The 25,161-nt window shown below is 48.5% G+C and overlaps 2 protein-coding genes across 2 annotated transcripts; one reads left to right on the top strand and one right to left on the bottom strand.

The window, feature by feature from the left end:
• Positions 1-4,704: 4,704 nt before the first annotated feature.
• CXCR3 (C-X-C motif chemokine receptor 3) lies at positions 4,705-7,891 on the top strand. The gene is made up of 2 exons (XM_036016565.1): positions 4,705-5,375; positions 6,357-7,891. The coding sequence occupies exons 1-2, from the start codon at positions 5,364-5,366 to the stop codon at positions 7,452-7,454; spliced, it is 1,110 nt and encodes a 369-aa protein (XP_035872458.1). The 5' UTR covers positions 4,705-5,363; the 3' UTR covers positions 7,455-7,891.
• A 1,668-nt stretch (positions 7,892-9,559) lies between these two features.
• GCNA (germ cell nuclear acidic peptidase) lies at positions 9,560-18,697 on the bottom strand. The gene is made up of 5 exons (XM_036016370.1): positions 18,331-18,697; positions 14,080-14,237; positions 12,770-12,905; positions 11,234-11,438; positions 9,560-10,930 (listed from the first exon to the last, which is right to left on the bottom strand). The coding sequence occupies exons 1-5, from the start codon at positions 18,695-18,697 to the stop codon at positions 10,681-10,683; spliced, it is 1,116 nt and encodes a 371-aa protein (XP_035872263.1). The 3' UTR covers positions 9,560-10,680.
• Positions 18,698-25,161: the final 6,464 nt, after the last annotated feature.

Genomic DNA, 25,161 nt, shown 5'->3' on the forward strand with positions numbered 1-25,161 from the left:
AACAGGCATTCCAGTGTAACAGGAAGAACTTGACGTTTCTGCCACTTGTTGGCTGTGTGGCTTTGAGCAAATTTCTTAAACTTTCTGTGTTTCTGTCATCTGTAAAACAGGAATGAATGCTAATAGCAACAAGGTCGTAGCTACTACACAGTTATGGGTATTAAATGAATTCATCCCAGTAAAGCTCTTAGAAAGTGCCCAGCACGTAGTTAAGTAATCAGTAAACGTCAGCTGTTATTTTTATCCTGTTTGACTTCACTCCGTGGGGCAACCAGAGGGAATATTAAGAAGCAAACATTGGGCCTGACGATGACTTCCTTTCTAGGGGTGGCCCAGCTGAACGGTGCAGGGGAAGAGCTTCCTCCTATTCACTGTGGGAGCAACTGGAATTCAAGTATTCACCAAGATCAGGCTTCCATAATCAGACTTTTGTGCACTGGCAATGTTGCCACCTGTGCCTCTGAAGAGTTTGGACAGGTGTGACCCAAGGTGGAGTTCCAGGTACATAGCAGAATGGGAACAGATGTGCACCCAGCCCAGAGGTGGGAGAGTACCCCAGCCAGGCCTTCCGGAGCTGGTGTGGGATGGGCTGGAGACTTCTGGGAGCATTGCAGACTGTCCTGGGGGGTGTTGCAAAAGGGGTGTGGCACTGGGCAGATTTTTGCTTGGTCCTCCAGTCCCCTCACCCTGGAAATTCTGACATTTCTTCTTCCTGGTGAGTGGGGAGGAGTGGTGCAAGAAGAATGAGAATGCGGTGAGGTTTACCAAAGCTTCCTCTATGACACAATATAAGATGTCTGGTTGGGGCCATGTGGTGAATCTGGTGTGGCTCCTGAAAGAATCACTCCTGAAAGAGCCAGGTTATTTATTCTTGCAGGAGGCAGGCAGGAATCTCGACCCTGTCAGTTAGTATAGCACGTTGGAATGCAGCCTGGATAGGGATCTTGCCAAAAATCCTACTGACTGATTAGCCTGGGACAAGTCACTTCACCACTCTGAGCCTCCACCTCCATTCTGCAAAATGGGTACAGTAACCTCTGCTTCCTCAGGTGGCTGACGGGTTGAAAAGAGATCATGTGTACAAAAATTAGGACTTGCTGAATGGGAGCTATTTGTTATTTAAGTTTCCAGGCACTTCTGGTGACAGGCTGACAAGAAGGTCATGATGCTTAGTGGCGGGGCTTGGGTCTTGAACTACTCTCCAAGCCCCTCTACCCTCCTTCTCTCACATGCACCTTCTTCTCCAAGAACACTGACTACCCCTGGGCTGACAGGCTCTTCCTGACTTCCTTGCCTTGGCACCTGCTGTTCCCACAGCCTGAATTGCTTTGTCTCCCTTTGCCACCTGACAAATGGCAGCAACATCCTCCTTCCCTGGTCCCAAAGAGAATGAACGCCCCATAGCTTGCGAACTCACCCCCATGGGCCTGGACTTCCCAGGCCCCAGCTCATGGCCCAAGCACTTAGAAAGGGCTTGCCCCTCAGTAGGGCTCAGAGCTGCAGGAAGATGGGTACAGGAGGGGGTAGTCCCCAGTCCCCAGGCCTCTGGTGACTAAAGCTCTCCTTTTCTTGGGAAATCTGGGGCTAGGAAAAGGAGGTCTAGAGCCCCCGCATAGTATAGGGCAGACTCCCACCCTTGCCTGGAGGCGGGATTCTGGTTAATTTCATGAAAGGAAGGGTCTGCCTCGGCCTAGGCCACTGCCAGAGTCCCACAGAAGTTTGGGCCTCCCTAAGCCTGCTCCTCAGACAGCCTGGGGCCAGTGGCTGAGTCCAGCGACTTTGGGAGCAACCTCCAGAGTCATTCTGAGGACCTTCAAGACAGGCTGTGAGGTTGCAGATGCTGAGAGGAAGGAGGAGGAAGCCGCCCCCTTCCCTGGCTGGTCTGACAGACGCTGTGGAGGCCCTCCTTCCTGTGAGGGGCTGGGCCCAGGGCTCAGACCTCCTAGCCTCCAATCTCCCAAACCACAGCCCAAAGGTGTGAAAGAAAGAAAAAAAACAGGGGGAAGGGTGGCAGAGAACATACAGGTGCACACTTCACACCTTGACCACAGGCGGAGCCCGGGGCAGCTTCACTCTGACTAACTTCCTCCTCAAGCTTCCCCAGCGGCTGCTCAGGAGAGCAGAAGCAAGAAGCAGGCGGGCCTCTCTATCAGAACTCCTGGCCAGATATGCCTTCCCAAAGGCTGGGTCTGCCTTTCGCCTCTTCTGGGGGTTGCTTGGGAAAGGAGAGGACCAGAGGGCTGGCAAGGGCTTGCCTCAGCCACCATGACACAAACACCTTCCTTGCAAGACAACTGGGCTGGGAGAGACTGCCGGAGCCCACCACACAGCTGCCGTTTTGAGGCCTCGGTGGGAAGGAAAGTGCTGCTCACTGGACCCCTACCCTCTTCCAGACCTTCCCACATGCATCACTTGCAGTCCACAGAGCAGCCCACTCACGCGTGCACTCTCTTTATCCCTCCTTTTCAGATGAGGAAAGTGGGGAAGGGAAGCAAAATGGTTTGCTTGAGATTACACAGCTGGGAAGCCAGAGCATTAGGCTGGGACTGGCCAAACCTTCCCAGTTAAGGTGAGTGGTAGGCATTCAGGATGAGCCACCCCCGGGACAAACCCACGCCTGCTGGCCCCATGGGTAGGTAGCACAGCCTATCCCAGGGTGCCCCTGACACACAGGCTCCCAGTGACTCTAGGTCTGTAGCCAGTATCCCCCACACTCAGCACTCTCAACTGTGCACCTTCAAAGAGCAAAGGCCTGTGCCAAGGGTCTTCCAGCCTTGGTTACCTCGAATTACCTTACAATAACCCTGCTGAGAGCAGCGCAAAACAGTTATGTCATGTGTCCAAGGTCACAGAGCTCAAAGAGTGGAGTCAGGGCTGAAAGCAGACCAGTTCAACGTTTTTCTCACTGCATCATGGCTTCACAGTCAAGTGGCCACATGGGGAGCAGCTCTCTGCACCTTTGCGAAGCTCTTGCCTGACGTGCTCTCATTTCTCCTTCCCAGCAGCCCAGGAAGCTGGGGATCATTGTCCCCATGTGACAAACGAGGAGACTGGGGCCCAGGAAGGAGACCAGGGGTCCCTAGAGTGCAATCCCACTTGCACCAGTAACAGCGCAACATGTATTTGGAGGGCCCACAGGGGGGTGTCAACTTCTGCCGACGAGAGATACTTCCAAAACTCAGCTATTTCCACTAACTTCTTATAAGGAAGAAATCCTTTTAATACCAAAAAGGAGACGAAGGACAAACTTGCAGAGAATAGCAGACCTTCCTTCAGGCTGAACAAATAGAGCTTTTTGTTGTTCTCCTTTGTCTCATGCGTAGAAACCCAGTGAATGGAAACTGTTCATGCACCAGCATCAGGAAGCTGTGGTCCTGGCTCCCACATCTGCTCCTCCCCTGACAGGCAGTCACTTTCCAAGTCCCTCCTAACCTCTATGGCTTCTGGAACCCTCCCGGTCCCTTCCACAGACACTGCTCCTGACCTCCTCCAGGCCCTCAGTTCCTCCTGGCATGGCCCGTGCAGGTGACAAGCTGTTGGGAGCAAGAGAGCCACATGAAGGACTTCATTCTTTGCAGCAACAAAGGCTGCAGCTAAATCTTCTAAGAATCTTGACAGCCACACACCTTGTGATCATACAAGGTGGGGAAGGGCCTTGGGGCTTCACCACTGTGTATCTTGTCAGTAAGTTTGAACTGAATCCTAGGCCTTCGGCTGGAGGCTTTTGTGAAGTGCTCTGGCTGAAAAGCGGACCCCACGGCCATGGGCTAGCATTGTCTCTGTGTCTCCTTTCCATCTGAAGGGAGAGAGGGAGAGAAGAAACTCCTTGGGAAAAAGCACGTTAAGGGCCACCTTTCCCTGCTGATAATGAGAACAGGCTGATAGGGAGGGGAGAGGAGGGCAGGGCAGAGCTGAGGACAACATGGGGAACAGGACTCCCCACAGTACGCAGCCAAAAAGGGACTGACTGGCTCCACAAATGCTGTTTACAACTTCTCAAAATCAGGAGGTGCCCATGTCCTCTTCTCCTTCCCCGGTCCCTTTCTTCTTGCTCCAGGGGGAACGACTCTCATGAACTTGTGGTATCGCCAGCCCCTCTTCTAGACTTCTAGAACAAACCGCTGTATCCAAAACAACTCAGTCTTGTTTTGCATGTGTGGTTTTTAGAATTTACGTAAGCAGTGTCAAACTATACACAATATTCTGTATGTTGCCTATTCTACCATGTGGTCACTGGCTTTTTTATGTATGTATGCTACAATATATAGCTTAACTTCACTGTGTTTTAGCTGCACGAATATAACATAGTTCATCTATTAAAAAAAAACTGCCCTGGCCCATGTGGCTCAGTTGATTGGAGCATTGTCCCATAAATCAAATGGTGACAGGTTTGATCCCTGGTCAGGGCACACACCCAGGTTGTGGGTTCAATCCCCACTTGGGGCATATACGAGAAGGCAACCCATCGATGTTTCTCTCTCACATCGATGTTTCTCTCTCTTTCTTTCTCTCCCTTCTTCTCTCTGTAAAGGGCAATTTAAAATGTCGTCAGGTGAGGATAAAAAACATAAAAACAGTGAAGGCAATGTGATGAGTGGTACAAGAAGAGTCAGACAGCTGTGGGTTCAGTCTTAGCACCCACCTGGTGAAGAAGACCTTTCTCCTTTCTGGGTTAGTCATAAGGATAACCCCGCCTGATGACAGAGCTGTGTGGCTGGAACAAGGCAGTGACAGAGAAAGCACCAAAAGCAACCTCGGGCACACAGCAAGGTCATTACTAGCAATGCCCTGTCCTTGCCCCGTGGACTACCAGGAAGGGGCAATAGTAAAGGACTACACTTAATGTAATTGATTTCTTTTAAACACTTTGATTCTTTAAAGAACGGCAAGGTCCTTTACAGACCTAACACGTTTAGCAATCCAGTCCGCAATCCAGTCCACAATCAGGCGAAAATAGACTCCAGCCCAGGACTGAGGAGCGCAAGTTCTCATTTATTTGAGCATTGCCTACACTAGTGCAAGAGAAGCAGTTCTTTTCCTGACTGCAGGCAGGGCTGGCCTTCATTCACTTCCCCACCGCTGTTTTTCCCTCAGATCTGTCCCCTGGGAGGCTCTGCCTCAGCCCTTCCGGAGGCCTCAGCCTTTCTGGCCCCTGACAGCTTCCCTGGCCAGGGGAATGGCTGGGAGGGGGAGCTCCACGGCATTGGCTCTAGAGAGGTCTGTGTAGATAACCCTATGGAAGAGGCAGCGGTGGAGAAACACATGAAACCCTCACTTCCTCTGTGTAGTGCAGGTCCTCAACCACAAGCCCCAAGCAGAGGGGCAGGTAGCACACGCCTAGCAGCTGGTGCACCAGTCCAACCATGCTCTCTGAGGTAAGTGCCTCTGTCCAGCGGGGACAGGCCACTGTCGGTGTGGAGAGCCCAGGACAGACAGTAGGGGGCTGGCAGGACTGGCCCATGAGCCAGCACCAGCAGAGGGGCGGGTGAGTAGGTCGAGAATGCAGCGCTTGAGTAGAAGGGGCACCGGACGGGGAATCGAGAGCCCACTGTGGCTGCTGACTTGTGCCAGTGGCCACCGGGTGTCACTTCCCTCTCTGGCTGGTGCCTCACCTGCAAAATGCAGGGGATAGAGGATTACCCCTGATGCCCTCCAAGACACCGTTTGGCTCTGACTTGGGACTTTGACTCCTCTGTGCCGGACTGAGCCGGCCCTGAGAAGGCCTGGAGCTCCGGGGTAGTTTGTGGGAAAAGGGGAGGAGGCCTATCTCTGCTAGAACTTGGTGGAGAAGCCCCTGGTGGGTGGCAGTCCCTGGTGTAAGGGAGGGGGAGGAGGAGCAGAAAGTGTGCTTGGAGGACACAGAGATTTATAGAGGGTCCCACAGGGAGCAGGTAGTTGGGGTCCCCAGAGAAGGGCTGAGGAGGGAAGAGGAGGGCCAGTGACTGGGAGAGGGGACAGTGGGGTGGCACCTGGGAAGGAAAGTGGTAGGTGTGGCTGGGACATTGACAATAGCATGCCTTGAAGGAAGAGAAAGGAGAAAGAAGAGAGGGGGCAGGGACGGCTCTCGGCTAGGGAGGAAAACTTTCATCCAGCCCACAATTTCCGGGCTAACGGGACGGGAGAATCATCCTTTGATAAGGAGTTACTTCCTAGCCCAAGGCTGGGTAGATGCTGTTCAGGAGGCGTGGCCTTGGAATAAAGGTGGGAACAATTACAGGGTGTGGCCCTGGCCTCGGGGCTTGCCTTGCAGTAGAGCCGCTCCTAGAAAGGCTCCTCAGAAACTCCTCAGATGAAACTTCTGAAGGGGTCTGTTTACAGGGTCTCTACCCTCCTTCCCTTCCTCCCTTTCTCCACAGATCAGTGAACGTCTGGTCCTAAGCCCTGGAAATTTCCCATGGCTGGAAAACTATAGCTCTTTGATAGACTATGGAGGAGAAAATGACAGCGACTTCTGCTGCGAAGCCCCACCCTGCCTACAAGACTTCAGCCTGAGCTTTGACCGGGCCTTCCTGCCAGCCATCTACGGCATCCTCTTTGTGCTAGGGCTACTGGGCAATGGCGCGGTGGTGGCTGTGCTGCTGAGCCAGAGGGCAGCCCTGAGCAGCACCGACACCTTCCTGCTCCACCTGGCCGTGGCTGATGCCCTGCTGGTGCTAACCCTCCCTCTCTGGGCAGTGGACGCTGCGATCGAGTGGGTCTTTGGCTCTGGGCTCTGCAAAGTGGCAGGTGCCCTCTTCAACATCAACTTCTATGCTGGGGCCCTCCTGCTGGCCTGCATCAGCTTCGACCGGTACCTGAGCATAGTGCACGCCACCCAGCTCTACCGCCGGGGGCCCCCCACCCGCGTGGCCCTCACTTGTGTCATTGTCTGGGGGCTCTGTCTGCTCTTTGCCCTCCCTGAGTTCATCTTCTTGTCGGCCCACCGTGACTACCGCCTCAATGTCACCCAGTGCCAGCACGACTTCCCGCAGGTGGGCCGCACAGCTGTGCGCCTAGTGCAGCTGGTAGCCGGGTTCCTGCTGCCCCTGATGGTCATGACCTACTGCTATGCCCGAATCCTAGCTGTGCTGCTGGTCTCCAGGGGCCAGCGGCGGCTGCGAGCCATGCGGCTGGTGGTGGTGGTAGTGGTGGCCTTTGCCCTCTGCTGGACCCCCTACCACCTGGTGGTGCTGGTGGACATCTTCATGAACATGGGGGCCTTGGCCCGAGACTGTAACCGAGAAAGCCGTGTGGATGTGGCCAAGTCCATCACCTCTGGCCTGGCCTATATGCACTGCTGTCTCAATCCGCTGCTCTACGCCTTCGTGGGTGTCAAGTTCCGAGAGCGGATGTGGATGCTACTTTTGCGCCTGGGCTGCCCTGGCCAGAGCGGGCACCAGCGGAACCTGCCGTCTTCCCGCCGGGATTCGTCCTGGTCTGAGACCACAGAGGCCTCCTCCTTCCAGGGCTTGTGAGGCTGGGCTGGGGGCAAGCCTTTCACCACGCAGCCTGCTCCCCGCCATTCCAGGCTCTTCCCTCCCTCTGCCCAGGGTCTGGCTCCCCAGATGTACATTCCTGGGGCTTCCTGGTAGCCCCAGCACTGCCAGATCTCCCAGGGGGCACCCTCCTGACTCCGGGGACTTTGCTGCTCCTTAGTTGCCAAGCCCTCTTGTGCCAATTCAGAGTTGGTTGCCCAGAGCCCCACCATCTTCTTTATGCAGTAACTAGACCTTGGCCTTCCCCATATGCAAGGAGCTTGAGGCACACAGTATGGTGGAAGCTGCCCCTGTGGGGCCTTGGCCCAGACCTCCAGCCCAGCAGTGACTAGCTATGGCCCCCCAAACCTCTGTATTTGCTCACTTTTATGTCCAAAGTTCTGCTTAAAACTTTTCAATAAACAGCAGTGTAAGTACCATGGTATGCTAGTAGTACATAATTCCAACCCACCCTGCCCAGGCTCTGGGACGCACATCCTGCTTCTCCTCGCCTGTGCCTGGGACTGTGCCAGCCTATGCTGCCTGTATTAACATTCACGTCTGGCCTGCTCTCCGTCCTCCTGGACACTCCTGTCATTGGCAGGGAATCACCTAGGTACATGGGTACAGGGGAAGCAATCAACCGGCTGGCTGGACAGAGTATGTGGGCATATTCTGGGGAAGGGGCCTTCAGACATGAATAAGACATGGTCCCTGTACTCCAGAAGCTGAGGATGTGGCAAGACATAACAACACCCCACAATCTAGGCCACGAGGCAAATATGTGGAGCACACACAGCAAACACTGTGGCTGGAGCCATTTGGGAAGGCTTCCTGAAGACAGGAATGAGCAAGTGGTATTCTCAAGGGCAAAGAGAAGGAAAGATGGTGTTTCCAGGCAGGAGGGAGGGTAGAGGCACAGGTGGGAAGGCTAAAAACAGAAATGCTTCCTGGAGGAATTAGAAGTGGTCCCAACAGACTGAAGGATTCAGGAGGGTAAGGGTTGAACGCAAGAGTGAAAGTTAGTTCGGGGTCAGGTGATGGTATTCTAGGGACCAATTAGAAGGCAGTCGTGATTAGTGAGGTTACAGGTAACGCAGACTTTTACTAGGGAAGCGGCAGTGGGATGGAAGACAAGCTATGAGATCAGATAACAGGCAGACAATCATTAGCACAAAGGCCCCCTGGAGGCATGGGTGGGCTGGGAGCTGGGAGCAGCATTTTCCCACGGCTATAGCTAGGGTGGAAGTGAGTGGAAGAAATCCCCAGGGCTCCCCAGAAAGGCAGGTTGGCAGGGTTACTGAGTTCAGACAAAAGCCGGGCCCTTCCCTCTGTAGGGGTAGAACCACAGCACTGTGAGCTCGCCCACCCGGGGTCAGCAGCAAACGGAGATCCAGTTTCACAGGCCGGCTGGAGGTGGGGTGGAGGAAGAGGCCCAAAGATCTAGCTGGGAAAGCTCGTACCACCCCCCTGTGTACCACACCCAATCCCTCCAAGACTGGTGGGGAGACTTCCATTGGTCGTCACTAAAGGGTCACTGAGCACCTGCAAAATAAAGAAGGATGGCAGGAGGGACGACGACAGAACACACCCATCCTCTAAAGAGCAGTGATGCCAGACCAGCAAAGATGTGCCCACACTCGAATCCCCAGAACTTGGGAAGATGTTACTTTATGTGGCAAAGGGAACTGAGGTTGTTCACCAGTTGGCCTAAAAAGAAGCTGCTCTTGGATTACCCACATTGGCCCAGTGTCATTACGTGGCCCTTAAAAGTGAAAAGAGGAGGCAGATGGAGAGAGAGAAAGCCAGAGAAACAGAGGCAGCTGGCTTTGGAGATGGAGGAAGAGGCCACACACCAGGGACTGCAGCAGCCTCTAGAAGCTGGAAAAGACAAAGAAACAGCAACCCCCCCACCCCCCAGGGCCTCCAGAAAGGAATGCAGCGTTGCCCACACCTGGATTCCAGCTAAGTGAGGTCTATACCCACTCACACCCCACACAGTTGTAAGACAATATGCGTGTCACTAAGCTTGTGGTCATTTGCTAGAGCACCAATAGGCAATGAATAAAGTGTTGATTCCATCCACATCCTAGACAGCTCCCACAGGTGGGGAGGCTTCTGAAAACCTTGTGAGAAGTTACAAGAATCAGAGAAAAACCCAAAACACAGAATGCTCTTCCCGACACATGCAGAAGAGCTTCAGCTGTCCAGGGTCCTGGACAGGAGACCCGACAGCTTGTTCTGCTGCTGGCACAGGTTGTCAATGAACACACTTTGCTAACTAGTGAATTGCAGAAAATGCTTTATTCTTTTTTTGTATTTCATGAACAATTACATTGGTTCAGATGGCAAAAGTAATTTCATGAAATATGAATTTTATTTCTAACAAAGTATAACAGGTTACATCTGCCAGGAGCCCTCGTTTTGAAACACTACCTTTAAACATGTTCATTTTCCAGAGTTACTCTCCTTCTTTCAAGCAGTCAATCTCAAAAATCTAATTTGCTTTTGCATTTTGTTCTACACTTCACAACTACAGAGCGTAAATATGTTGCACACATCTTAACTAAAGAGTCTAAGTATTTCTACATGTCTTAACTACAGAGTCTAAGTATATTCCACACATGTTAACTACAGGGTCTAAGTTTGTTCCACACATCTTAACTATAGGGTCTAAGTTTGTTCCACACATTAACTACAGAGTCTAAGTATGTTCTACATGTCTTAACTACAGAGTCTAAGTATGTTCCACACATGTTAACTACAGGGTCTAAGTTTGTTCCACACATCTTAACTACAGGGTCTAAGTTTGTTTCACACATGTTAACTAGAGTCTAAGTATGTTCTACACATCTTAACTACAGAGTCTAAGTATGTTCCACACATGTTAACTACAGGGTCTAAGTTTGTTCCACACATCTTAACTACAGGGTCTAAGTTTGTTCCACACATTACAACTACAGAGTGTAAATATCACAACTATGTTCCACATATCACAACTATGGAGTGTAAAACACAAGGTGGGTCCAAAGGACCTCCACGTACAATCAAGGGCACAAAGTGCTGAATTGAAGGAACACTTGGTTAAAGAACAATCATTAACAATATGAAACTTTATAAAAAAGATTTAAATTCTAACAATCATAGCATCATAAAAACAAAGACATTTTCCTAAAACTTCTTCATAAGCAGAGGACTCGGCTCACACAGATACCCTCTCATAAACTTAAAGGGTGTTATTTTTTTTGCAGATGAAATAACCCTTGCTGAGCTTTCTCATCACATCCCCATGGGTTGCATTTCTCATTCTCTTCCTGACGATTCTGTAATGCTGTTTCACATACTTGGCAAAGGGTCTAACATGCGGCTTGATGGGGGTTCCATCTTTGCGATATAATGGCAGCAGGACCAGACGGCCCTTGCATGAGGTACACACAGAGCGCTCGGTGTCCAGTGATCTGGAGTAGCGGCCAATCCTAAAGAGGAAGGCGACAGCACACAGCAAAGGGTCAGTCACTTTAACAGCCTTTTCTCTGAACTGCTGGCCTTGGGCTCAAAGGCAGACTTTTCTGGGGGTTCTCAGAGAGTGGGGCACCAAAGCATCAGCAGCAGTGGTCAGGCTGGCTCAGAGTAGGAGCGGTTGGAGAAAAGAGCATGTGAAAGGAGCAGAGAGGTCTTATTTACTTCTCAAGTCAGATAGTCAATAGAATCACTGAAGAGCCACTTGGAAGCTATGGTAAAAAACACCACTGGGGAAAGTCTGAGGAGAAGGGTTTTACCTGGCTTTGCACCGAGTGCACTCATAGTAGATCTTATAGTTAATCTTGTAGTTATGGAAACGGGTGACCAAGGGCAGCTCTGGGTGGGCCAAGTTGCACTTCCTGGCATAGTATTTCCATGTGTAACCGTGCGAAGTACGGATGCCATTCAGCAGCCAGGAGGCTGCGTGGCAGAGCTCATGGGCCAAAGTATCCCGGATTCGGTCTTGGAAGAGGAATAAAAAGAAACCGTGAGCACTTCAACCAACTCCTTTCAAGTCACTACTCAACCAGCCCTGGACTCTCCACCTCACCAGACAGAAAGCCATCATAGGTAAGCACAGGAAGAAGCAGGAGTGAGTGTTATCTTCCCAAGGTTCTGAAAGTAAAATTTCCACCCACTTCCAGCCAATATGGTCAATGCAGAGAACCTGGGGTGGGTGAGTGTTTTCGGAGCAGCTCCAACCTGCTCATCTTTTGTGGGACATCACTGTCAGAAACACATCCGGCCAAGACCGGCTTTCCACTCTTCAGGACCATAAGTGGGCAGGGTGGGGAGCAATCACCAGGGCCATGGGATCCGGTCAAGAATAGTGCTACAGACTGGCATAGCTCAGTGGATTGAGCACGGACTGTGAACCAAAGCATCACAGGTTCGATTCCCAGGCAGGGCACATGCCTGGGTTGCGGGCCATGTCCCCAGTGGGGGCCACGTGAGAGGCAACCACACATTGATGTTTCTCTCTCTTTCTCCCTCCCTTCCCCTCTCTAAACACAAATAAACAAAATCTTAATATATATATATAATATATATATATACACATATAAAAGAATAGTGCCATGGAGAAACTGGGACCTGAGCTGGGCCCTTCACAATGCAGTGGGCTTGCAAAATTAGAGAAGCCATTCTAGGTGTGAACAATGCGAACAAAGGTGGAGGTCAGAAAAGTGTAGGGTCCATTCTAAAAGCCAGTGGGAAGCCAGCCTTGCGGGAGCACAGGCTGGTGGTGGAGCAGTGGGAGTCAAAACTGGCCGAGAACTGAGAGGTGGAGAGGCAGACTAGGATGGCCCCAAAAGCCAGGCTCTAGGCACTGGCCAGCTGTAGGCTTCTTAGCAGGAAAGCAATGCATTATGCAGGAGACTGAACGTGGCAGGGAGAGGAGAGAGGTGATGAGGGCTCATAACCTGGGCAGAGTCAAAGACAGACAATGGATAATGACAGCAGAGTCATTATGAAGAGTTGGTGATTGGCCAGACAGATAGAGGCAACCTCGAACCTCAGTCACTGGGAGAATGAAGCTGCTGCTGCAGGCAACAGGGAGCTGTGGACAGAAAGTGAGGCCTACTAGAAAGATGGACAAGTGGGACTCCCAGGGATGGTGAGACATCCAATAATAGTGTCCTCTAAGCAACACACAGTAGGTCTGCCCCCCTAGGAATGATAGGCAGAGCTGTGACGTGGGCTGCCAGAGAATACCAGCACCTAAGCGTAACTCAGCAGGTGTCATGTCAGAAGGAAAGAGCCCATCAGGACAGCTGCCATGCTCCTGCCATTACCTGCAGAGTCACAGACTTTCAGAGAAATATCAATCTTAGTTTGGCGCTTTGCCGTTTTAGACGAGTGGGTAGAGCTGCACAGGCCAGCGGTTCTCAGCATCTTCTTATTCCAGCAGATTTCCAGTTTCTCTGGCAGCTGAGAAAGACAAGCAAACAGGGAGTCAGCAAGCAGTTCTAAGCGGGCCAGAAAATGTTAACTCAAGAGTTTTGCAAATCAAAACATTCTGGAGAGAATAAAAGCCAAGCCGAGACCCAGGTAAGGACAACTAGCAGGCCATCAGGACATGAGGGGGACTGCTCAGAGGGCCCTGGAGAGCATGCAGGATTTGTGTCCCCTGGCATGGAGACCAAGCCAGGGGCGGACAAGGAGAGAAGGACAAGCCAGCTGACGTGGATGTGACCCTTATGTGAGAGTGCCATAGCACAACTGAAAACGCAACTCGGAACTTAAGGTTCCACTCAACAGTCATCTGATGTGGCATCAGGAAGGGCACCAAAAAATAGGGAACCTTTAGACAAATAGAACTTTCCCTGCAGAGGTGATCAAGTCTGAAAAACGTAATGTCTGAAGGGTCTGTCTTTCTGCTTCCAGGTCCTCTCCAATCTCGTGGGCACCCCTGCTTCTAAGTGATTAGTTTCTTTCAGCAGCCACTTCATATCGCATCCCTGTGCAGTGGTGCCTACTCATGTCAATTTAAGCTCCTCCAAGCTGATTCCCAGGGCCCTCCATGATCTAGTCCTACACTGTCCCTCCCCCCCCAAAAGAGCTAATGTGTGTTGCTATGTGGCAAGTCCTGTTCTAAGAAGGCCCTGCAGGTGTATCACTTAGCCAGGCCAAACAATAATTCTCTGAAGTAGGAGGTACTCTGATTGTCCCCATTTTACAGACAAGAGAACTGAGGCTAAAAGGACTTAAGTCCCTTGCCCAAGGTTATGTTATACTTCAACAGGAACCCCCTCTTCCAGATAGTCAAGCCTCAGTTGCCTTCTTCCCCATCACTGTTTTTTTCTCCGCTTATCATCCTTCAAGAACCAGAAAGACTCACTTCCTCCAAGCAATCCTATTTCCTGACCACTCAGGCACTCAGTGATTTCCCCCTCTGCTGACCTCCTGTGGCAATAACAGCCTGTACTGTATATTATAATCCACACACGTTTTCACTTTTGCATGAGTACATCTTATCTCCCCACCTAAACTGACACTTCTCAAGGACAGGAAATATACAGTTAGCATATCTGCACAACTCACGACACCCAAGAGTGCTGGGCATACAGCAGGTACTCAATAAGGGCATCTTTCTTGATTTTACCTTTTTATCAAAGACAGTCTCGTTGAACAGGACATACAGTCTCCTGACCAGTTCATCTTTATTTCTCTTGAAGTTCCTTCCAGTATACTCCTTCAGCTTTTCAATGTCACGCAAAAAACAACCAGGTATGTTGCAATTAAGATTCCTGCAAAAGGAAATTCAAACAAATCTTGTATGGCTAAACAAATACATAGAAGAACTGCATACATATAGGTCAAGAGAGACTTGGAAAACCTGCTAGTCCCTCCTCCTAACAACTCCTTATATGAGAGCGTTTCCCAAGGTCCTATTTATAGCCTCTTTCTTTTCACTCCTCGCATATTGTCAGAGATGTGAAGCCCATGGTTTCAACCTCAACAGGAGTGATCCTGCACCTCCATCCTTAGTCTCCATCTCTCCCCTGAGACCCAGTTCTGAGTTTACAAGTAACTGTCTGATGCAATTTTCCAACTGACTGACATGAACACGTCTCTGGCTCAGTGTGTTTAATGATCCAACTTGGGTTTTAACAGGCCAAAAACCTCAGACATTTGTTCATTCATTTCTCCCTTACCCTAGACCCAATTATGCACAAAGACACACTGCTGTCTCCTTCCCACCACCTCGTCCATCCTGCACCTCAGTCACCCTAGATCAAGTTCCTGTCCTTCCCTTTTTGCGGGATATGACAGCATTCCTCTGTGTCCCTTGCCTCCAGACTCTTTTTCTTCTAACGGAACCCACAGACATACCTCTAGATTAATTTTCCTCAGTCACATCCCAATTATGTCCCACTGACTTTTTGGCCTGGTGATCAAGGCCCAGGGCAAGCTAGTCTTGATTTCTATTTCCAGCTGCCATTCCCACTGTGGCCAAAGTGGGTCACTCAAACATGCCACAGTTCCTTTGGGCTTCGGTACAACCTATTTGCCCATAGCCTAGAATGACCACATCTGCACCGAGAACGACTCTCTGTATAGAACTTTATAATCTGCCAAGAACTTCCTTTTGCATTGTGACGGCCAATCCTCATAACCACCCTGCAAAGAAACCATCACCAGTCTTATGATCTCCACTTTGCAGAGAAGGAAACCGAAGCTCAAAGGTTGTGAGTTATGCAAAGTTCACAGAGACACAATCTTCTGCCACCAATCTCATGGTCTTTCCATTAGACCACTGTTGCTGCCCCACTTTTTAAGGCCCTAATTTAAGTGTACAAAAAGTAGTGCTCCACACATGAAGGACTGACACTTGCAGTACCTATTTATTGAAACTGAAGTGTTTTTATCTTGGCTGGAACACTTCCCAAGTCCAAAGAGATGAGCCACAGAGCTGGAAAGAAAAAAACAGGAGCAAACATGGGGAAGTGAGTTTCTGACTTAACAGGACACTCATTAACCCTTAAACCACAAAATAAACCCCGTGTGAGGTGGCTGGGATAGAGTGAGGGAAAAAGGACCCGATCAGGCAAACATGGCTAAAGGAAGGTTCTTCATCCCAAGGCCTGATAGGACGAGTATTTCTGCCTCGAGTTACTTAGTTCGGAAAGCAAGTATGCATCAGAAAAGGTAACAGATGAATACCTGAGCCGTCTGCAGACCTCTGCAGAGAACAGGACCCTGCATGTTTGTACACACATCAAGTGGGCCTTGTGGCTTAGCACACTTTTACCTCAATGTTTGTGCCACTTTACTGCAGGCTGAGCATCTCCACATCAGAGGAGTCAACAAGACCCCACATGGAAACATGACCAGTAAGCAGCCCCCACAGGTACAACGCTAAGCACAACAGGAAGCCCAGAGACTGAAAGAGGAAGTACCACAGCAACAGGGAGCAGCAGTCCAGACAGGCTAGCCTCCCTTGCATGATGCAGAGCACAATGTCAAAAGGGGAGCTTCTCTCTTCTTTTGTTACATTCACCAGTCAAGCAACCTGGGAGCGACCCACAACACACATTGCTATAGGCAAAGCAGATTAGAGAGGTATCTGGGAATCCAGGCGAGAAAGTTTGCTGAAAGGGGAGCCACCTTAATGGAGAACAAGCCAAACTGCTGTCAGCTACCTCGCCGGGCGAGAAGCTCAGAGCCAGAGCCTCTCTGCTCAGGCCCAAGTTGCTCTGCTGCCCAGTGCTCGACGCATCATTCTTCTCCCCTTCAGATGCATGTATGGACCCAAAATAATACAGGTAAAGCAAGAAACAGACAATCCTTCAAGTGTTTTCCTTCTCTTGTAAGACAAACATCTAAGTATATATTACTCCTGAATGCAAGGAAAAACAAAGGAAGGAAATTCTGTTTGCTACATCATGTTATTAAGGGACAAACTGAGAAGTTCCTGGAATGTAAATGAGAAAACCTATTAATTCCTCGCTTCCTGCAAGTATTAGCATGTCTTTGGTCTAAACGACCTGTTGTTTTTGGTATCAATTACATACAGCTTAATAAAAATAGAGGAACTACAAACAATCTATTTCATCCTAATATCTAATAAAGCTCGAAAATCCTGCAAGAACACAAACAAGTAGTGAGAGTAACTGAGTTCATACAAAGCACCAGAAAAACCTGGAAGACAATCCTGACTCTGCCCTCCCTCCGATTCCAGAGGATTGGAACATGCCCATTCTGCCGTCTCACCATTGCCGCTGAGTTTGCTTTGGTTTACGGCAAACTGGTAGCCACGAGGCTGAATAAAAAGAGTATCTTGTTTGCTTACACATCACTCTTTAACGCAAGTTAAAAGGCAAAGGAAACCTCAGAGGCCAGAGCTGCTGTGGGAGCAGAAGCCCCCCCCCACCGTTGCCTGGGGAACTGCAGGGGTCTTTGCCCAGTTCTGTTAGGGGAAAGTGAGGAGGGCAGCAGCGGGGAGCGGCCACAGCCACCTCCTGCTTATGCCTTCCCAATTCAGGGATGGAAACTTTGTCCCTGTCCCCCACCAGACTCCTTCACTCCCTTGAATCCCCTGACATGTGCCCAGTGGGCTGCTTAACATCTGACAATCAGGCAATCGATTCCTGTTTGGTTGAACACAAACAGTACATACTCATGCTTGTGCTCATGCTCATGCTCATGCTCGTGAGATGGCTGTGGAGATTTCTCTGCTCGGGGTTTCCTCTTTGGAAGCCCGGCCCGCTTTCTCTTGGAAGGAAGCTCAGCCCGCTTTCTCTTGCAAGAAGGATCAGCTGACTCAGCCCCCTTTCTCTTGGAAGGAGACTTAGCTGGCTTAGTCCGCTTTCTCTTTGGCTGTGGCTGCGGAACTTCCTCCAAAGACCGAGTCCGCTTTTGTCCTTTAACAACAGCTGAAGGGATAACAATCAAAGAGATAACAGTTCATTTGCTCCCTGAAAATTGGTCCCATCAAGCAACTGGCAGACACCCAGGAGCAGCCCCCACAGCCAAGTCCTGGGCAACATCTGCAAGTGACAACTGTCAGTCTGAAGCTTGCATGCTGCTCTGTCAGCATGAAGGATTTTACACCTGTGACGCAGAGCTGCCAGTGGAATAAACTAGGTAGGACTCCGTCACAGGCCCTGAGACCTATAATGAGGTCACAGGAGCAAGTGTCCAGGTTGGACTGTGAGGGCAGCTAAGGCGTGAGCAGTATAAGGAATGGCATGGCCTCTCTCACATGCTTGCTCTGAGCAAAGCGGCTCCTGTCCTAGGAAGCACCTTCACCCAATAGGAAAGCCAGATCTTCCCACCATTATCTAGCACCCATGCTGCCGGTGGCTCTAGTCGGTGACTTATGTATCAGTAGTGACATGCATTCATTTAAAACACTTAGTAAGCATGCATTTTGTGCCAAACACCATGCTAGACCCTGGGAGAGACGGAAACACCAGTAACTGCACTCCAACCAAGAGGCTCACCGTCTACCAGGGGGGCAGATTCGGTTGTGCTTTAACAGAGGCGGGGTCTAAGAACCGTGAGAACCCAGGAGGAAGGAGTGACTCTGACTTACCGCTTCTTACAGGAAACAACAGGGCTGGGTCCTCAGGAAAATGAGATATCCTCGGGACAAAGAGGTCAGGGACAAAGCACTCCAGGCAGATGGAATGGTGAATACTAAGACTTGGGCGTTCCCGCTCCCCCCACCCATTCCTAGAAAGACCTTCATTGGGATGGTGGCCTCCCTTGGCTACCAGGCAGCTGCTAAAATGGCACAGGGCTGGGAGGCAGAGAAGGCAGACCCAACAAGACAGACAAATTCAGGGCAAAGGGCAAGTCAGACACAGCTGGCACACTGGGTGGGCCGGGCACGTGTGTGGGGGGGGTCAGGGGATGGGGGTACTTGGGTTGACAAGCTTACCAGGTGGCACACACAAATGTTTGGTTTTACACTTCCTTTTCTTTGGTTGGTCCACCGCAGGTAGAACCTCTCCATCAGTTGGCATCTTTTCACCTGGAATCTCTAGTTTAGCCTCAGGATCATTTAGTGGCTGGCTGGGATTTCCACTTAGTGGCTGGCTGGGATTTCCACTTAGTGGTTGGCTAGGAGTATCAGATGAATTACGGGGAGAGATAGTAAATTGCATCATCTCCCTTTTAATTGAGGCCAGCTGGTCTTCATCGGACGCACTATCTTCTATGATCACAGGAAGATCCACATCACTATCATCATCACTGATGATAACTATCGGCATCTGTTCCGCAAACTTTATAAGACTATCAGAAGACGAGTCCAGTATCTCATCTGAAATTCAAGAGGCACAGTCACATATAAGCAGATTTCCTCCACCCCCCACCCGAGACATTCAACTGGATTATGGAGCAGAAATTAAACAAGCAGGGAACTGTTGCATTATGAATCACAGTTAAGAATCAGTTATTCGAGATTATTTTCCCTCTATTAGTTTGTTACTTTACAGAGAGCAGGGCCAGATAAAACATCAATCCAAGTCCAGTGGCAATTTTCAAATGACATTCTCTGAACAGCATGATGTAGGTGCTCAGAGGTTCCCAAACACAGCAGTTCTGCAGACTTGTATATTTTCACTGGTCCATGGGAAAATAAGAGACAATAGAACAATAGAGTGGGTTTGTTCCCATCAGGTTCAATTTCTGTAATTTAAAGGACTGTCCTTCAGTTTGAGATTAGGTCCTCACGAAATTTTAGATGCTTTTTACTTTATAAAATTATGGTGATAGTAGATAATAGTTGGAGTATATTTCTATCATTGTACAAATTAAAAATTGCCAATTGTATGCTTGCTACCACAATTTCACTTCCTTACTAGTCTGTAAGTGCAAAGCACTCAGAAACACTGATGTAAGACACTGAGGGGCCCTGGGAACATTCGGAAGGTCACCGCCCTCAGGTGAATGTCCCCTGCACCTGAAAATGAGGGGTAACATGTCTAACACCACATGCTCTCAGGAGTCTGTTCAAACCTGAGTTTCCGGGTTTCTATGATCCTGGATGTAAACAATATAAACCAGAGCATAGGCAAGATGTGAAAACATATTTATGGTGCAAAAATTACAGTAAAATTGCAGATTTGGGAGAATGTATGAGCTGCTCATCTATTACTGTGTATAATGAGCACTTTTGGGCCCAAATTTTTGAGGGAAAAATAAAGATGCACACTATACATGGGTATAATGATTACTTATCATGGGTATAATAATCCCATGTATGAATGTGCACAAAAATGTGGCTGTGCGTTATGCAAAGCAAAATACAGTATTTGAATTAATTATCAAAGAACTTTAGACATGTAATAAGGAAAGAGAAAGGAGTGGGTGTTCCTATGGTAAAAAGTAATTCTGCCTTGAAAGCTTTAAGATTTCCCACCTGCAGTTCAAATTTTAAAAACAAAAACCAGGAAGGACACACTGCTTACAATCCCTAAAGATGACCTCATGCGGTTAGAAGTATGTGTTAAAGCTCCTCAGACCCTTTTTGTCTCTGTTAAAAAACATCAAAATTCACTACAGTAACAAAGGATATGGCACAGGGACAAGAGTAGAGACAAAGAAAGTCCATCGGAGCCTTCTTCATCCCTCCAAGACTGCAGCAGATGCCCACAGTTACCGTCCACTGGTCAGAGAGGCAAGAGCAGCCTGAGCTGCAAGTTCACCCCCAAAAGACTATGGGTCTTCCGACTTAAGGAGTCAGCACGTGGTGGCCCATGGCAATGAATTGGGTTCTGGCTCTGTCACTCATTCATGCTCTACAGTTACCTTCTTGGGGGCTCCCTCCGTATTCAGCACCTGGAGCGCTGTCCTGCTCAGGCGCAGCTAAAGAAAAGGAGAAAGAAACGAAATTCGAGTGGACAGGTGGTGAAACGGCAGACTAGTGTCCTAAGTCACCTCTCCTTCCCCTGCTCTGATATCCTAAGTTAGCTAGGAAACTCTAGCAAACAATAGCTCTTGGGTCGTTACCAAAATAGCCAGTACTTTAACTAGGCACCTAGGTATCATGGCCTACCCCTTGTACTAAATGAACAAAGATAAATAAACTAGCATCCCTGATGCTTAAGAAGCTCCTAGTCTTCCTACATTTCACATCTACTGAGGAGGTTCTGAGCTGGGAGTAAAGTTCCACGTCTCTCACAAGGCTAAAAGGACCTCTGAATCCAAAGAAGCAAGGGTTTGCTACAGGAAACAGGCTGTGAGAAAAACGGGAACCTCCAGAAAGTATAAAGGGATTAGCAAAAGGCAAAGACAAGGAGATAGACGGAGAAAGCATCCATCACACAGGAAGGAGCCCGTGCCTCTCCCTCACCCCTCCTTCCTCCTCTTTGTCACTCCCGTGGAGAGAGAAGGAAGAAAGGTGGAAGGGGGAGGAGCAGAGCAACCTGCCTTCATTCTCCTCAGTCCCTGGACTTGACTTTCTTCCCTCTGATCCCTTGGTATACTGTGACTTAGAAGAGAAGTGGACGGAGAGAAATGCCCGGGGTCTGAGGCAGCAGCAGGAACAGCTGCGGCTGTGTTAGGAAATCTACCAAGGGCTGTGGGCATCCAGCCGCATCCACTACCCGGCACACAGGAGGAAAGAAATGGTGGTGAACAGAACGCTGGCTGACTTATCCTGAAATGCCTATGGGAGACAGACGAGCCAGCAGAGCTGAGCTCAGCCGCTTCCCTAAGGCTGGGGTATACTTGCCTTGGTTAGTGACTTTGGAGGTACTTTGCTGTTTCTCAGGGGGCGGAGCATCATCATCATCCGTGTCCAAGTCAATCACCTGGAAACTGAAGGATGAGATGGGGAAACGCCAAAGAGAAGCATGAATGCGACATTCTTTTCATGACATTTTTCTCCCTTTTCTACAACGACTGGTATCATTTTTGAAATATTGTGTTCGTTTGTTTTCCCACAGCAACTCTGTTCAACTACTCAGTCATATTCCTGACTTTCCATCTTTCTACTCAATCTTTCCATCTGTCTCAATGCTTTCCAAAAGAGGTATCTGTCAAGTACTGAGCACGAAATGGGCTGCCAGAGGGTATGCATTCAAACACTTTGGGTGCAGGGGGAAATTGTATAGGGAAATGTCAAGTTAATTGCCATTTTTCTGTATTGATGTTGAGATCCAGCTGCCTGAGAAGGGCAGAGGGCAGGTTTCCTGCAGCCAGCACCCCTTGCCCTCATTGACAGACTGCTCTGGCAGGAACCGGCCTCAGCAGCGCCCCTGCGCCACCCAGGGTGCTGGTGCCAAGCATGTACCCGTCTGGGGCCTTCTGGGGTTCTCAGCTGGCCCCAGTGTTTGGGCCAGAGGTTCTGGAAGGTTGAAATTCGCCACCTCTCTGTATTTCCCAAAGAGCCTACAATAAGCCTGATACACCTTTATGAAGAGGACAGCTAGAGGACTTGTCTACACCTGTTACAGATACAAACCCGTCCATCTGTTTCCACCACATGCACCACTTTTAAGCTGCCAAGCTGATGGGCTTTTGCTATCTTGTTGACCCTAAAATTTCTCTTTTCTTGATTTCCACGATACTGTTCTGTTGGTTCTCTTCTCACCTTTCCAGCCACTCCTTCTCCAACTGACCCCCAGGAGTTCAGCCACAGCCCTTTCATACCCATCCGATCAATTCCTCGGGATTGGGTAAGCATCATCTATCTGCCGGCCCAATCCATTCTAGCCAACCCAACTTTGCTTCTGACTCTTAGCCCCTCAATTCCAACTTCCTACCTGGATGTTGCTGATTTTTCGTCAGCATGAACAGAAATAGCCTTTCTGACTGTTGATCGATGGTGTCTGTTCTGGCCACTCAGCCAGCCATCCTGCCTACTCCCTATCTGAACTCTATTGGCTGGTAAATGTTTTGAATATCAGCCCTGCCTTATACAGGCCCCTTAATTTTAACATGCCCCAAGCCAAACTCATCATTTTCCTCCCCAAATCCACCTCTCTTACAGTACCCTATAGAGAAAAGCTGCCTGGCACTGAACCAAGACCTGTGGGCAGTCCCAGCAGGCCCCTTAAAACAGATTTTCTTTACTTATTTAGTCTAGTAGAGGCAGGAAGAAAGCAATTTATCTAAAAATGGGATACTTTTAATTTATCAAATAAGGACTTTAGTATGTATAATACTATAAACCAGACTACTTCTAAGGGTCTGTGATAAACTATTTAAAATATAAATGACAGTGATGGAAGTATTCTGCATCTTTGATTGTGGTGTCAGTTACACTACAGTACACAATACAGTATGTGAATTTTGTCAAAATTCATCAAACTGTACATGTAAAGAGTGTGAAATTTGCTGTGTGTAAACCAAACCTAAGGATAAATAATAAAACCCATCATTTCCAATAAATGGCTTTGCAATAAGCAATGCATTATTTGGCTCTAGACTTTCAGCTGCTTGCAACTACTGGCTTCAAATCACTTGCCTGACCACTTACATGCTGCAAAATAATCAGTGGAGATAAATCAGAGCTAGCTAGAGAAAATTTTCCTGCTTGACAGTGCTATTTAGCTTGGTGGTGGGGAAGGGGAGGGCAGGGATGACCAATTCACATTTCTACAGAAATTTAAGGAGTCAATGTGGAAACCACAGTCACCTAGCAGCATATTTTGGATTTGTTCCAGTAATTATTTTAGCACCTCCTTTAGTTTGGCACCTGGACAACACCTGTTCATCTAGCCCCAGCTAGATCAGAAGGCTCCTTGACAGGAAGAATAGCAGATGATGCTGAAAGAGAGGAGAGGGTCCAACCACAGAGGACTTTAACTATTGGGATAAACACTCTGATTTTCCTGTGACAAGCAATCTAAACAGGGCATCAATATGGCCAAAGCAGCACCTCTGGAAATTAATCTGGAAGTGGGATGCAGGCTAGATCAGAAGAAGAAATCATGGGGAAGAGCCACTTAAAAAAAAGAAAACTCTTCTCAACCCTAATGCTGCAATCTAACCAGAACATACTTCCACTACTTGAGTTACTTCAATATGCTTTTCTCTGTTGCACTTAAGTTGTTATTGCTAACATTTGTGTCAGCATTCTCAAGTATGGATCTCCTTGAATCTACTTATTTTCTCCACTAGAAAGCTGGAGTTAAAATGTGTTCCACTTTGTAAATGGTTCTTTTGCCGATGGCTCCATTTTTTTCAGGATATCCTGAGCTACATTTCCTACAATCTGTACTTGACCCTGAGTTTAAAAGCAGGAACAGCACTCAGAGATCTACTGCCTGTTATTACCATCATCATAAAGCTCTTCCTCAATTCTTGAAAAAAAAAAAAAAAAAAAAACAACTCTTGCACTAACATGAGAATAAAAATTGATCAGCGCCTTCATGGTGGAGACTAGAAGGGATGGTTCAGAGACATTTTGAAGGAGAATCTGACTGATAGATAATGGGCCAGAATTAAGGAATCTAATATTTTGAACTCATTATGACCCTGAACACAGTGTTCACGGAGGAAAAATGATGTCTATTCTGAAATCTTACCCAAAACATTGTTCCTTAAGAAAGGACAAATTTCACTAATTCTCCTACTTACCTCACACTCCCGTTCCTCATGGTCCTTCTGGCAACAACTAAATCAGAGAGAGAAAGAGGGCATCAGAAAGGACCTGGAGCATGACAAAGTCTGCTTACCCGTTTTTAACTCTCTAAAACCAAAGGCCACAAATTGGAGCTGGTTGAAATTTATGGTGGATTTGTGTATGTCCCATGAGAGATAAAGAAATAAAAGTAAGGAGACCTAGAATGAAAAAGGTATAGGAAGAAAACTAGAAAAGGAGCATAAGGAACTTCCAGAGAGAGCCCTACAACAGACAAACCCAGGACCAGCTGACACTCAATTTCCCAAATCACATTTCAGTCATCTGTACAAAGACATGGTTAAATTACACTGTAAACTGCAACTGACTGTTTTGAGTGCAGTCTACTTACAGGAATCAGGTTCTTCATCACTGCTTGAGTCCACAAGAATGCTATAGTGAAAATAAAATAAATATTGTTTTAAAGGAAAACTACAAAGATCATCAGCAACTAAATGTCAAAATTCTCAAATGAGGAGAACACCTAATCATAGTTTCTAAAGTGAAAACTGGTGTTAAAGGCTTATGAAATTAGGAACACAACGGGCTTATGAAATTAAGAAAAATTAGAAGTAACCTGGTCTTTATCAGAGAATCAAAGACGAGGGGAAATGTTATTTGAGTATTATTAGCTATCAGTGAGAAGCCTGCTTTCTGCCTAATGAATTCTTTCTATTTGAAGACATAAAAGTAACTTCTGCCCTGGCCAGTGTGGCTCAATTGGTTGGAGCATCATCCCATAACCGAAGGGTTCTTGGTTCGATTCCCCGTCAGGGCACATGGCTAGGTTGCAGGTTGATCCCTGGTCCAGGCACGTACGGAAGGCAACCCATCAATGCTTCTCTCTCTTGCATCGCCGTTCCCTCTCTCTTCCATCCTCTCTCTCTAAATGCAATGAAAAAAGAATGTCCTGGGGTGAGGATAAAAAAAAATAAAGACATAAAAGTGAATTCTGAGAAAAGAACCACAGGGGAAAGGACTTGAGGATGAAGAGAACACAGTTTAAAAATGAAAAGGGCACAACAAGAAGGACATCTTTTGAAACCTAACTGCTTGAAGGAACTATTATCAGTGCTACCATCAGTATTTAGCTAGAAAGGGGGA

The sequence above is a fragment of the Phyllostomus discolor genome, chromosome X, assembly GCF_004126475.2.
Source record: "Phyllostomus discolor isolate MPI-MPIP mPhyDis1 chromosome X, mPhyDis1.pri.v3, whole genome shotgun sequence".
NCBI lineage: Eukaryota > Metazoa > Chordata > Mammalia > Chiroptera > Phyllostomidae > Phyllostomus > Phyllostomus discolor.